The following is a 14,055-nucleotide window of genomic DNA, read 5'->3' as shown; positions in this document are numbered from 1 at the left end:
GCCACAACTATTTTGAGATACACTGATTCTTGGTAAACAAGGGAGTCAAATTTTATCAGGATAAATCATAATTGTGGCCACAGTTGGATCAGCCATGATTCTGTTGAATTCACGAGTAGGTTTGTGGGGGGAAATGGCCTTCTCCTGTTTGACCCATGTGTTGTAACTCTACTCACTCATACTGGTTTCCTTGCTTTGAGCTTCCTTTTGCCTCACTTAACGTCTGACCCTATCAGCATATCCTGTTTTCCTTCCTTTCATGCACTTACTTAGCTTCCCCTTAAATGCATTAACCCATTTGTCATGATTATTCCTTACTCTTAATACTTGGGAATATTGCATTTATTAGTGGCCATTAGTTTTGGCCTTCTCGACATTATCCTATCAATTTGTTTCTCAGATCTAAATACCTATCTCGGATAGTTCTTCAGTCTTTTTAAAGAAAAGTACCCTAGCCATTGAAGATCATCTTCATGGTTTCTTGGATCAAGCTTAAAAAGTGACGAAAATTTAATTTTAACCCTTTGTTTGAAAAAACTCTAAGCTCCTTTGCAATAGCATTTATAATTTTGATGGACGCCTTTTAACCCCTGTTCCTATGTAGGGCTTTCCTGCTTTTTTCAAAATCTTGAGTGTATTTCATGATTCTGTTGAGTCAGTGGCTGTTTCTCTTCAATGAACCAACTCCACTGTATCACTTACTCAAATTTTATTTTTAATGTAGAGCTTGCCCTTCAGGAATCATTTCCATGGTTAGATTTGAAACACATTATGTTTTTGTGATAAAGTTATCTGTTACCTCTGGTCAAAACTAGTGTTACACTGTCCAACACAGACGTGTCAAGTAAAAAGAAAGCAACAACAAAATCAGCTGAGGAATTGCACAAAAAGATTTTTGGTTTTGGCTTGTATGTTCATTATGAGTCATAGAGATGTACAGCGCGGAAACAGAACCTTCGGTCTAACTCATCCATGCCGACCAGATATCCTAACCTAACCTAATTCCGCTTGCCAGCACTCTTTAAACCCTTCCTATTCGTATACTCATTCAGATGCCTTTTAAATGATGCAGTTGTACCAGCCTGCACCACTTCCTCTGGCAGCTCATTCCATTTGTGCACCACCCTCTGCGTGGAAAAAGTTGCCCCTTAGGTCCTTTTTATATCTTTCCCCTCTCACCCTAAACCTATGCCCTCTAGTTGTGGACTTCCCCATCCCAGAGAAAAGACTTTGTCTATTTTTCCTATCTGTGCCCCTCATGATTTGATAAACCTTCATAAGGTCACCCCTCAGCCTCCTAGGCTCCAGGGAAACAGCCCTAGCCTATTCATCTTCTCCCTATAGCTCAAGTCCTCCAACATCCTTGTAAATCTTTTCTGAACCCTTTTAAGTTTCACAACATCTTTTCTGGCAACTGCAACATGACTACCCAACTCCGATACTCAATACTCTGACCAATAAAGGAAAGCATACCAAATACCGCCTTCACCATCCTATCTACCTGCGACTCTACTTTCAAGGAATTATGGACCTGCACTCCAAGTGCAGGTTATTCAGCAACACTCCTTAGGATCTTACCATTAAGTGTATAAGTCCTGCTCTGATTTGCATTTCCAAAATGCAGCACCTAGCATTTATCTAAGTTAAACTCCATCTGCTGCTTCTCAGCTCAAGGCCCATCTGATCAAGATCGTGTTGTAATTTAAGGTAACCTTCTTCACTGTCCACTACACCTCCCGATTTTGGTGTCAGCTGCAAAGTTACTAAATATACCTCTTAAGCTCATGTCCAAATCGTTTATACAAATGGCGATAAGTGGTAGACCCAACATCAATCCTTGAGGCACACCACTGGTCACAGGCCTCCAGTCTGAATAGCAACCTTCTACCACCACCGTCTGTCTTCTACCTTTGAGCCAGTTCTGTTTCAAAAGGTTAGTTCTCCCTGTATTCCACAAAATCTAATCTTGCTAACCAGTCTCCCATGGGGAACCTTGTCAGATGTCTTACTGAAGTCCATAAAGCTCACATCCACCGCTCTGCCCTCATCACTCATCTTTTGTTGCTTCAGAAAACTCTCTAGTACTTGAGACATGATTTCCCATGCACAAAGCCAAGCTGACTAAACTTAATCAGTCTTTGACCAAATACATGTAAATCTGTCCCTCACAATTCCCTCCAATAACTTGCCCACCGCTGACGTCAGGCTAATTAGTCTGTAGTTCCCTGACTTTTCCTTACTATCTTTCTTAAATAGTGGTAGCACGTTAGCCAACCTCCAGTCTTCCGACACTTCACCTGTGACTATTGATGGTACATCTATCTCAGCAAGGGGCCTAGCAATCTCTTTCCTAGCTTCCCACAACATTCTAGGGTACACCTGATCAGGTCCTCAGGATTTATCCACTTTTTTGCATTTCAACATATCCACCACCATCTCCTCTGTAATATAGACATTTTTCAAGATGTCACCACCTATTTCCCCATATTCTATATCTTCCATGTCCTTCTCCACGGTAAACACTGATGCAAAATTCTTGTTCAGTATTCCCCCCATCTCCTGTGGCTCCACACAAAGGCTGCCTTGCTGATCTTTGAGGGACCCTATTCTCTCCCTAGTTACCATTTTGGCCTTAATTTATTTACAAAATCCCTTTGGATTCTCCTTAACCTGTTTCCCAAAGCTATCTCGTCCTCTTTTTTTTTCCCTCCTGATTTCCCTTTTAAATATACTCCTGCTGCCTTTTATATTTGTGTAAGGATTCATTTGATTTCTCCTGTTTATACCTGATATATGCTTCCTTCTTTTTCTAAACCAAAACCTCAATTTCTCTAGTCATCCAGCATTCCCTACATCTACAAGCCTTTCCTTTCACCCTGACAGCAATATACTTTCTTTGGATTCTCATTATCTCATTCCTGAAAGCTTTCCATTTTCCAGCCGTTCTTTACCTGCGAATATCTGTCCCCAATCAGCTTTTGAAAGTTCTTGCATAATACCATCAAAATTAGCCTTCCTCCAATTTAGATCTTCAACTTTTAGATCCAGTCCATCCTTTTCCATCATTATTTTAAAACTTTTAGAATCATGATCGCTGGCCCCAAAATGCTCCCCCACCCTAGCTCTTTCCTAAGAGTAATTCAAGTTTTGCACCTTATGTAGTAGGTACATCGACATAATGAATCAGAAAATTTTCTGGTACACACATATCAAATTCCTCTCCTTCTAAACCCTTAACACTATGGCAGTTCCAGCCTATGTTTGGAAAGTTAAAATCCCCAACTAATATTCTTGCAGATAACTGAGATCTCCTCACACGTTTGTTTCTCAATTTCCTTCTGAGTATTAGGAGTTTTTTTTTAGATTAGATTAGATTACTTACAGTGTGGAAACAGGCCCTTCGGCCCAACAAGTCCACACCGACCCGCCGAAGCGCAACCCACCCATACCCCTACATTTACCCCATTACCTAACACTACGGCAATTTAGCATGGCCAATTCACCTGACCCGCACGTCATTGGACTGTGGGAGGAAACCGGAGCACCCGGAGGAAACCCACGCAGACACGGGGAGAACGTGCAAACTCCACACAGTCTGTCGCCTGAGTCGGGAATTGAACCCGGGTCTCGGGCACTGTGAGGCAGCAGTGCTAACCACTGTGCCACCGTGCCGCCCATAATCTATAATACAATCCCAAAAAGGTGATAATCCTTTTCTTATTTCTCAGTTCCACTCAAATATCTTCCCTAGATGTATTCCCAGGAATATCCTCCCTAAGTACAGTTGTAATGCTATCCCTTTTCAAAAACACCACTCTCCTTTCTCCTTTCTCTCTCATCCCTTTTTATCCTTCCTGTAGCATTTGTATCCTGGAACATTAAGCTGCCAGCCCTGTCCATCCCTGAACCATGTTTCTGTAATTGCTTTGATATCCCAGTCCCATGTTCCTAACCTTGCCTTGAATTTATCTGCCTTCCCTGTTAGGCCTCTTGCAATGAAGTAAATGCAGAATAATATATCAGGCCTACCTTGTTTCCTGCTTTGTCCTTGCCTGCCGTGGTTGTTTGTTTGAATTGCTCCTTTGCTCAACTGTACTAGTTTCAAATAGAGCTTTCCTCACTATCTCCCTTGGTCCCACCCACCCCTTTACTAACTCCTGAGCAGCTCTAGCAAATCTCCCTGCCGGTATATTAGTCCCCTTCCAATTCTGGTGCGATCCATTCTTCTTGTACAAGTCACCATCCTTGTACAGGTCACTTTTACCCCAGAAGTCATTCCAATGATCCAAACATGTGAACCCTTCTCCTATACACCAGCTCCTCAGCCAGACATTCATCTGTTCTATCGTCTATTCCTATCCTCATTAGCTCGTAGCACCAGGATTAATCCAGATATTACTATCCTTGAGGACTTCCTTTTTAAATTCCTCCCTAACTTTCTATATTCTCCCTTCAGAATCTCAATCTTTTCCCTTTGTATGTTGTTGATTCCAGTGTGTACAATCACCTCCTGCTGGTCCTTCTCCCCTTTGAGAATATTCTGTGCTGTTCTGTAATCGTTGTTCCTGTCACCAGGGAGGCAACACACCGTTCTGAATTTTCACTGCAGTCCACAGAAACGTCTGTGTGTGCCTCTGATTAGAGAGTCCCCTATCACAATCGATCGCTTGAAACCTGTCATACGCCTCATTACATTAGAGCCTGTTTTGATAGCAGAAACTTTGGCTGTTTGCGCTACATTCCTCAGTCCATCAACCCCCTACATTTTTCAAAGCAGCGTACTTGTTTGAAATTGGGATAGCCACAGAAGACTGCACCACCTGCTTTCCTCTCCTACCTTTTCTAGAGTTAACCCATCTATCTGACTGTATTTTCAGCTTTTCTCCCTATATCTGCCATCCATCACATCCCATTGCTGTTGTAAATTCCTCATTGCCTCCAACTGTTATTTCATCCAATCCATTTGATCTGATAGGATTCGCAACCAAAGACAATCCTGAGTAACCTATAAACTCTCCATACACTCCCGTATCCAACAAAAAAGAGCTATCACTCTATTAAAGGCCATCTTTGCTTCTCCACAATCTACAGACCCAAAAAGTAACACTGTCTTATTGCATTTTTTCAAAAAAACACCATCCCAGGGTAATTTAATACCTATGGCTTATATTTTAAAAATTTAGTCGAGAGACAGATCTCAATAAAATATACAATCAAGAAATAACCCACTGTAGTCACTGTTGTAGATTTACAGCAAGGCTACGCTTAAAAGCTATGCAATTATCTGTTCCTGTATTGTGAGCTCTGCCACACAGGTTCCTCCAGAATCAGTTGTGAATTTTGCTGTTGATTAGGTTTTCTTTGATGTACTCCGATGTCCAGAGAAACATGAATTCAAGCAGCAAAGGCAATAACTGTGCAGATTCACTGATGTGTCGGTTAGTAGTGTGGGTTTCTTTCTCTCTCTCCTTCATGTGCTGCCTATTGTCTGTCCTTCTCCCTTTCAAAAGTGCCATTGTTTTGACTTTTTCCTGCAAAGTTCCAAAACAATGCAACAGCATGTAAAACAATAATTGCTGCTCCTGGAACTTGAGGAAATCACCTCCAACACGTAAAATGCCTCAAAAAAAGAACCGCTCTTACAGCCACAATTTTTTCCTGTCCTCCATCTTTGAATACCCAAAATACTTTTTTGTAGATTTTATCAGGATTTAATTAGTTGTAAGTTTAAGTTATTTTAGAGATAACTTCCTGTCCCAAAAGACTATTATGTATAATTTATTGGTATTACAGAAAAATATGTTTATTTATATTCAGATAGTAATGATATGGTTTTAATTACTTTTGCAGCACAACAATAGATGTTTACCAAGCTTTCCTTCAGGTGATTGTCCATCAGATGTAGAACCAGACACGAGAGAAATGGTTCGGCAACAGAATAGAAAGAAGAAGTCGGGAGGCTTTCAGTCCATGGGTATGCCCAACAATTTTCAGTAATTGAATTACTTTTTGTTATTTCAGGCATGGCCATAACAGGAATTTGATTCATGTGATCCTTGATAATCTAGCTAATATTCAAGTGCAGTTTGTTTCTTAAGTTTACACACCTGAACCTGTGCTCTTTTCCCTTTGAACTATATTTTGCACACCGTAGAATACTATTCTCAGTTTATGTAGAGTACTTATTAAAAGTAGTGCTGAGATTTTATATCTAGACTTCCCACCATAAACATATCTTGAGGTTTTCTCTACTAAATTGTGGATATCATCATAGAGTCATAGAGATGTACAGTGCGGAAACAAACCCTTCGGTCAAACTCGTCTATGTCAACCAGATATCCTAAATTAATCTAGTCCCATTTGCCAGCTCTTGCCCATATATACCTCCTAAACCCTTCCTATTCATATACCCATCCAGATGTCATTTAAATGTTGTAATTGTACCAGCCTCCACCAGCACCTCTGGCAGCTCATTCCATACACGTACCACCCACTGTGTGGAAAAAGTTGCCCCTTAGGTCCCTTTTAAATCTTTCCCCTCTAACACTAAACCTATGCCCACTAGTTCTGGATTCCCCCACCCAAGGAAAAATACCTTGTCTATTTAGGAGAAAGTGAGGACTGCACATGCTGGAGATCAGAGTTGAAAAGTGAGGTGCTGGAAAAGCACAACATGTCAGGAAGCGTCCGAGAAGCAGTAGAATCGACATTTCTGGCATAAGTCCTTCATCAGGAACGATGCTCAAAACGTCGACTCTCCTGTTTCTCAGATGCTGCCTGACCCGTTGTGTTTTTCCAGCACCTCACTTTTTGAAGTAGTTTATTTACTCTGTCCATGCCCCTCATGATTTTATAAACCACTATGAGGTCACCCCTCAGCCTCTGATGCTCCAGGGAAATCAGCACCAGCCTATTCGACCACTCAGTGTTGATTAAACCAGCATGAACAGAAAATGATATTTTTTCTAATAAAAGCAGTCTCTTTATTTCAAGTCATTGCAGTGTCTTGATTTATCCTGCATGTTCTGTCTCCTTGGTTTAAAGCCAAGTGCATTTTCAACTAATTTATAATTGGATGTAACATAGGGAGCTGTTCTGGATTTAAAATTAAAACAAAATTGTTACTAATTGTTGAAATCTTTGCAGAAGTGCAGAATTTAAATGGTTTTATCAAGTGGTGAATATTTAGACTTAAGGTGTGCACGTGTAATTCAGTTCCTGTTTTAAAATCATACATTTTCTCTTAATTTTATGCAGTGCTTTAATGTTGCAACTTTTTCACATAGTGGGTGGTGCATATATGGAATGAGCTGCCAGAGGTGGTGGTGGAGGCTGGTACAATTACAACATTTAAAAGACATCTGGATGGGTATATGAATAGGAAGGGTTTAATGTTGTGCTATTAGTGAGAAATAACTGGGTTTGTAACGATTTTTGAGAAATAAGGAATTAAGGTAGTTTAGAATTGTCATCGTTTAATGTTACAAACCACCAGGAGACTCCAGTATAGATTAGAACAATTTGTTCAAAGAAATGCAACAATTGTCATCCTCAACAGCCTAACACTAAACACTGCAAAAAGCCACAAGTTTCCAGCTTTTATACACTGTTATATACTCAATTTTTAATGTAATCAATTTATAATCTTATATTGAACAGATGTCACTTATTTCCCATATGTATCTTGGGTATCGCTTCTATTCATCCAAGCCTCCCTTACCTTTTCTGATTATGTGGCCTTGCTGTCACTGTCCTTATCCTATTTATGGACATCTGTGATCATTCAGTTCTGACTTTTTTTACCAACAGCGTTTCTAACTAAAATTGCTTGTCTCTATTTAACCCTTAACTAACTGAAGTTACTTAAACTCTTATTCATACCTTTCCCAACATAGAGGTTTCTGCACCACTAAAACTGAAGTTAGAAATGGGCAATAACAGACTGATAGTTGGGTGTAATTACAGAATTATGATTTTATTTTGGTTTCCATTTTGAATGTAAAGCTATGACAATAGAAGTAATATCCAATGGACAGGAATTGTATTTGTATTCTCAAAACTTAAATATGTACATGTGGCAGGAAGTTAGGCTTAATTTGCTTAATCTGACTACTTGAATTACATATCCTTCTGTTTGCTCTTCAGTGTAATACACTTGATTGAATGTTTGCACTCTGGAATGTACCATTTGTGTTTTTACTTTTCAAAAAAATCTGTGTTCTCATCTGGCATGTTCTCATCCTATGATATGATGCAGAGATTTTCTTGGACCTGAATTTGTGACTACCAGTACTGAATAAAGACATAATGCAGAAATTATATGTTGATTTTTAACATTGGTGCTCAATTGTTATTTCCTGTTTTTTCCACAGGTTTGAGCTTTCCTGTTTTTAAAGGTATTATGAAGAAAGGATACAAAGTACCAACACCAATTCAGAGAAAGGTAACTTGTTGTCATGCTAATATTGAGACAAGTCATTGCGACATTGATTTTCATTATAAACTAGTACATGTGAAAGAACCTTTATTATAAGTGGAAGAAATGCATTTATGCTGTCCCATTAGCATAAATATGTAATAATCATTCCATTGTCGTCAGAATAAAAGGTTGCCATAAGAAAGATACTAGAAAAATTAGTACGTTTAATAATTTTACATTTACAGAATATTGAGTATTCTCAAATAAAAATGAAACAAGAAAATGGGGAACGCTAATATAATAGTCATGTTACTAGGTAGTAATTTAAGGCCTCGACTAAAGCTTCACAGGAACAGGTGTTCAAATCCCACCATGGCAACTGGGGGTCTTTAGACTAGAAGATATATGACTAGAAGTAGGCTATTCAACAGAATTGTGGTTAATCTAATAATCCTTAACTCAACTTTCCTGCCTTTTTACTCCATAACCTCTGATTCTTGCACTGATTAAAATTCATCTGTCTTAGCCTAAAGTGTATATATTCAATGACTCAGCCTCTATAGTCGTGCATGGTAAAGCATTCGTCGATTCGTTACTCTTTAGAGAAGAATTACCTCCTCATCTCTGTCTTAACTGGGCAAGCACTTTCTCTGAGATTGTGCCACCTGTTTCTAGTCTCTTCCACAAGGAAAAATAACCTCTCCATGTCTACCTTATTAAGCCCCTGAGGAATCTTACATGTTTCAACAAGAGCTCCACTCATTTTTCTAAACTCCAATGAGTGCAAACCCAACCTCTACAATCTCGGAAGAAAATCCTTGCATGTTTGGATTCAGCCTAGTGCACTTTCTCAGCACTGCCTCTAATACTAGGGCATCTTTCTTTGAGATAAAGAGACCAGAATGTTTCATAGCATTCCAGATGTGGTCTGACTAATACCTTGTATAAGTTTAGGAAGACTTCCCTATTTTCGTAATCCATTCCCTATGAATGGGCCACCATTCTATTGACTTTCCTTGTTGTCCGCTGAACTCATTTGCTAGCTTTATGTAATTCATCTTCTAGGACCTTCAAATCCCTCTTGTGCTGCAACTTGCTGCTGTCTATCATCTTTTAAATAATATTCTGTGCTTTAAATTCAACTAACGGATAAATCTCATTAGCAATGGTCATGAATCTACTGGATTGTGGTGAAAACTGAGTGAAATAAACTTGCTACTTTTAACTGGTCTGACCAAATGAAACTCAATGTGGGAGACTCTTAAATGCTTTTTGAAACAGCCGATTCTAGTTGTATCAAGCCATTACAGAAAAGTCAAATATTGGTGTGCTACACCGTCCCCAATTATCTTTGAGAAGTTGGTTATGAATGCTGATGTTGCCACTGACATTTATATGCACAAAGTGAATAAAGAAAAATATTGTCAACATCTTAAGAGTATCTGTTAACATACATTTGTGACTTGAAATCTATGTAGAAAATTTCAGCACTTGTCAATTTTATTTCTAAGTATAGCTTCAGTTTCTCAGTCAAATCTTGAGAGTGTCAGTCAGATTAGTTATAGAGTCATAGAGATGTACAGCACGGAAACACGCACCAGTCTGTGTGAAAATGTTGCCCCTTAGGTCTCTTTTATATCTTTCCCCTCTCACCCTAAACCTATGCCCTCTTGTTCTGGACTACCCCACCCAAGGGAAAAGACTTTGTCAATTTATCCTATCTGTACCCCTCGTGATTTTGTAAACCTCTAAAAATGTCACCCGTCAGCCTCCAATGCTGCAGAGAAAACAGCCCTAGCTTACTCAAACTGTCCCCATAGCTCAAATCCTCCAACCCTGGCAACATCCTTGTAAGTCTTTTCTGAACTCTTTCAAGTTTCACAACGTCCTATCGACATGACAGAGACCAGAATTGCAAAAATTCTAAAAGTGGCCGAACCAATGGCCGGTACAACCACAACATGACCTCCCAACTCCGATACTCAATACTCTGGCCAATAAAGGAAAGCATACCAAATGCAACCTTCACTATCCTATCTACCTGCGATTCTACTTTCAAGGAGTTACGAACCTGCACTCCAAGTCGCTTTGTTCAGCAACACGCTCGCAGATCTTACCATTAAGTGTATAAGTCCTGCTAAGATTTGCTTTACCAAAATGCAGCACCTCGCATTTATCTAAATTAAACTTCACCTGCAACTCCGCAGCCCATTGGCTCATCTGATCCTGTTGTAATCTGAGGTAACCTTTTTCGCTGTCCACTACACCTCCAATTTTGGTGTCATCTGCAAACTTATTAACTATACCTTTTACGCTCCTATCTAAGTCATTTACATAAATGGCGAAATGGAGTGGATTCAGCACCGATTCTTCTGTATTCAGATGGCTAGTTCTCCCTGTATTCCATGAGATCTAACCTTGTTAACTAGTCTCCCATGGGGAACCTTGTCGAACGCCTTACTGAAGTCCATATAGATCATGTCCACCGCTCTGCCCTCATCAATCCTCTTTGTTACTTCTTCAGAAAACTCAATCAAGTTTGTGAGACATGATTTCCCACGCACAAAGCCATGTTGACTAACCCTAATTAGTCCTTGCCTTTCCAAATACATGTACATCCTGTCCCTTTGAATTCCCCTCACCAACTTACCCACCACCAATGTCAGGCTCGCTGGTCTATAATTCCCTGGTGTGTCCTTATCATCTTTCTTAAATAGATTTAATAAAGGTATAAATTTTTACCTCGCATATTTCTTTGCCATCAGCAGAGATAGCAAGCAACAGGCTTGCCGTCAGACCTCTGCTGTTGCTGATCTCGAACTGAGCATAAATGGATGCATAATAGTAGTCATGTTCAAATCCTTTTATAATTTTCAGTACACTTTAAAAACTTTGGTACAACGTTTATTTATTGAAACTGCATCCTCACGGACAGCACAGCTATAATTAACAGCTAAATTTACAGGTTCAGTTTGAGAAACTTGAGCAGCTTAATTTCAATCAAAGAATTTTTCAGTAGTAGATAAACATGTTTTATATAATAGAAGGGACCCATTCATTATCATACCTTAAAAGTTTACTTTGAGGAATTAAATAAATCTGCTCTCTGTTTTAGACTATCCCCGTGATATTGGATGGCAAGGATGTCGTTGCAATGGCACGGACAGGTAGCGGTAAGACTGCAGCATTCCTTATTCCGTTGTTTGAACGACTGAAGGTGCACAATGCTCAGTCAGGAGCAAGAGCTTTAATCCTTACTCCAACCAGAGAACTGGCGTTACAAACCATGAAGTTCACTAAAGAGGTAAAATGCTACCTTACGGTTTATGTATTCAAGAAATATAGATTAGGTTTAAAATAAAGCAAGCATGGAATCACCCGAATTGGTTCCAAAGTAATATGTAGCATTCTTATAATAATAGACAATAGGAATTGTTTTGTGTTTTTAGGAACAATTTTGAAATCCTTTGATTCCAGTATGATTTATATTCTTACTAGCACTGTGGGTAAATAATGGACGTGTGCTTTATCTTTTAGCATTCTTATGGTTATTCTCTGTTAAGCTTCATGATACAAAGCAAGCCAATAAGTCATTGAGCATTAGGAAAAGCATGCTAATAATGGTGTTTAACAAAATAAATTATGAACTTCTCAAACATGTTAATTCACATAGGAGAAAAGAGGACTTGCATTTTGTAAAACATTTCACGACCGTGTTACCTCAAAGTGCTTTAAAGTCAAACGTATTACTGTTGTAATTCAGGAAATGTAATTTGTCAAGAAAATAAAAGAATAACTGTTTATACCACATCTTACCACAAGTCTCAACTATTCCAAACTGATTCGCAATCAGTTGATTGTATACTTTTGAATAACAACCACTGTTTCAAATATCATAAAGTATAACTAGACAAGACTTGGATGGAGTTATACTACTGAACTCCACCATGTCCTGTTCGTGGTTCCTCACTCCAGGACAGTTTACCTTGATACATTATGATAGCTGTTATATTTTAATGTTATTTTTAACTGATAATTCTGAAGAATAAGCTTGTATATGCACTGATTCAATTAATATTCAATTTTATTTTTCAAAGTAACATTACTGTAAACTTGAACAGAAAAAAAAACATACATACTGTACACCAATGATTTTCTGTTCTGTTGCCTTGATTTGCAGCTGGGAAAGTTTTCTGGCTTCAAAACAGCTTTAATCTTGGGTGGAGACAAGTGAGTACATTTTTATGTGATAATTTGTGGTCTTTGTAGTGTACCTGTTTTGAACCAAGAAAAGCCAAGAATGTAATGGGATGTGTGGTACTATTTCTTTCAGAATGGAAGATCAGTTTGAAGCACTGCACGAAAACCCTGACATGTAAGTTAACGCTTTACTTAAAACTTATTTGATAATGCTGAACCACTTGAGAATGATTCCTTGAATTTGATTAATTTTTAAATTTGGTCAAAACTGTGTCATACAAAATGAGATGCAATATTTCTTTGTTTGGTGTATTATGAACATGTTGAGCTGCTTGAAATTCAATTTAAAATATCTCCCACAAAGCGGTTGGAATCAGTTTAAAATTCTATAACCATCTTTCATAGAAATGTACTCTCCTCAAGAAAAAAACCAGTTCAACATTTGTTGGCATAGGATAATAGGCCAGTAGAAATACTGAGGTATTAATGCTGTCCCTCCTGGTTCCTTTTGGCTGGGTGGAGGAGAGCAATAATGGATTTTTTGGTAACTCAAGACAGCTTAATGATGCTCTGTGTTGGAGCTTGTGAACTCAGGCTTACTTCATGTCTGTTCCTCATTGTTAGCTGGATAGAGACTTTTTTTTTCCATTTGTGGAGAAAAATTATACATGGTGGTCTCTAGTCCTCCTGCGGCATTGTTAACTTGTGCAACCAAAGTAATTTTGTAACAGTACTTTGAAAATTAGGAATTACCTAAGCATAATGACGGTAAATAATTCTTAAGAATTGCATAGTTCAAGTGATCTCTTTCTAGGTTTTCTAAATTATTTCTATCCTATGATTGGTAAATATAGGCCACTACAAAGTCATGTCACTTGCTTAGTAGCAAGTCATATAAACCTCCATTATAATGTTATTTTGAAAGCACCTAGTGTGGTTTGATGTACTTGATAAATGACCCTTGTACAAAAGGCTTGCATTTTTAAAGCACTCTAGTACTTTTTCAAGTGTAGCCACTATTGCAGTGTAGGAAATGCAGCAACTATCTTTCCTGTAGCAAGTTGTCAGAAATGGGAATATGACAAAGACCAGATAATCTGTTTTTGATATGATGGAAAAGTGATGTTGATTTGAGGAATGGATATTTGATGGTGTTCCAAGAATACCTTTCTGGTCGTCTGAAATAATGCCGTGGATTTTTATTTACACCTATTTGAGGGGTAGCCATGTCATTTTTTTAAAAAAAGTCTCCCTAGTTTTTGAATGCAGGGATGGGACAGTAAAATCATTTCATATACTGAAGCATGCAAGTACCTATATCACAGCCTTGTTTTGTGAATACTAGATTAAATACCGCTAGGACTCTTTGCTGAGAGTTTAATCATTACTCTTTCAAACAATTACCAGTGAATGCCAAATATGCAAACATTGAATGA

At 38.5% G+C, this 14,055-nt stretch overlaps 1 protein-coding gene across 1 annotated transcript in view; it reads left to right on the top strand.

The window, feature by feature from the left end:
- ddx54 (DEAD (Asp-Glu-Ala-Asp) box polypeptide 54) overlaps positions 1-14,055 on the top strand; it is a 51,258-nt gene that overhangs the window by 6,996 nt on the left and 30,207 nt on the right. Inside the window, exons 2-6 of the mRNA XM_060843686.1 lie at positions 5,851-5,974; positions 8,373-8,443; positions 11,535-11,723; positions 12,600-12,649; positions 12,753-12,794. Of these exons, the coding sequence (XP_060699669.1) occupies positions 5,851-5,974; positions 8,373-8,443; positions 11,535-11,723; positions 12,600-12,649; positions 12,753-12,794 (476 nt within the window). The remainder of the gene's footprint in view (positions 1-5,850; positions 5,975-8,372; positions 8,444-11,534; positions 11,724-12,599; positions 12,650-12,752; positions 12,795-14,055) is intronic.

The sequence above is a fragment of the Hemiscyllium ocellatum genome, chromosome 24, assembly GCF_020745735.1.
Source record: "Hemiscyllium ocellatum isolate sHemOce1 chromosome 24, sHemOce1.pat.X.cur, whole genome shotgun sequence".
Classification (NCBI taxonomy): domain Eukaryota; kingdom Metazoa; phylum Chordata; class Chondrichthyes; order Orectolobiformes; family Hemiscylliidae; genus Hemiscyllium; species Hemiscyllium ocellatum.
The sequence above is the reverse complement of the archived record's forward strand: the minus strand, read 5'-3'. Positions and strand labels throughout refer to the sequence as shown.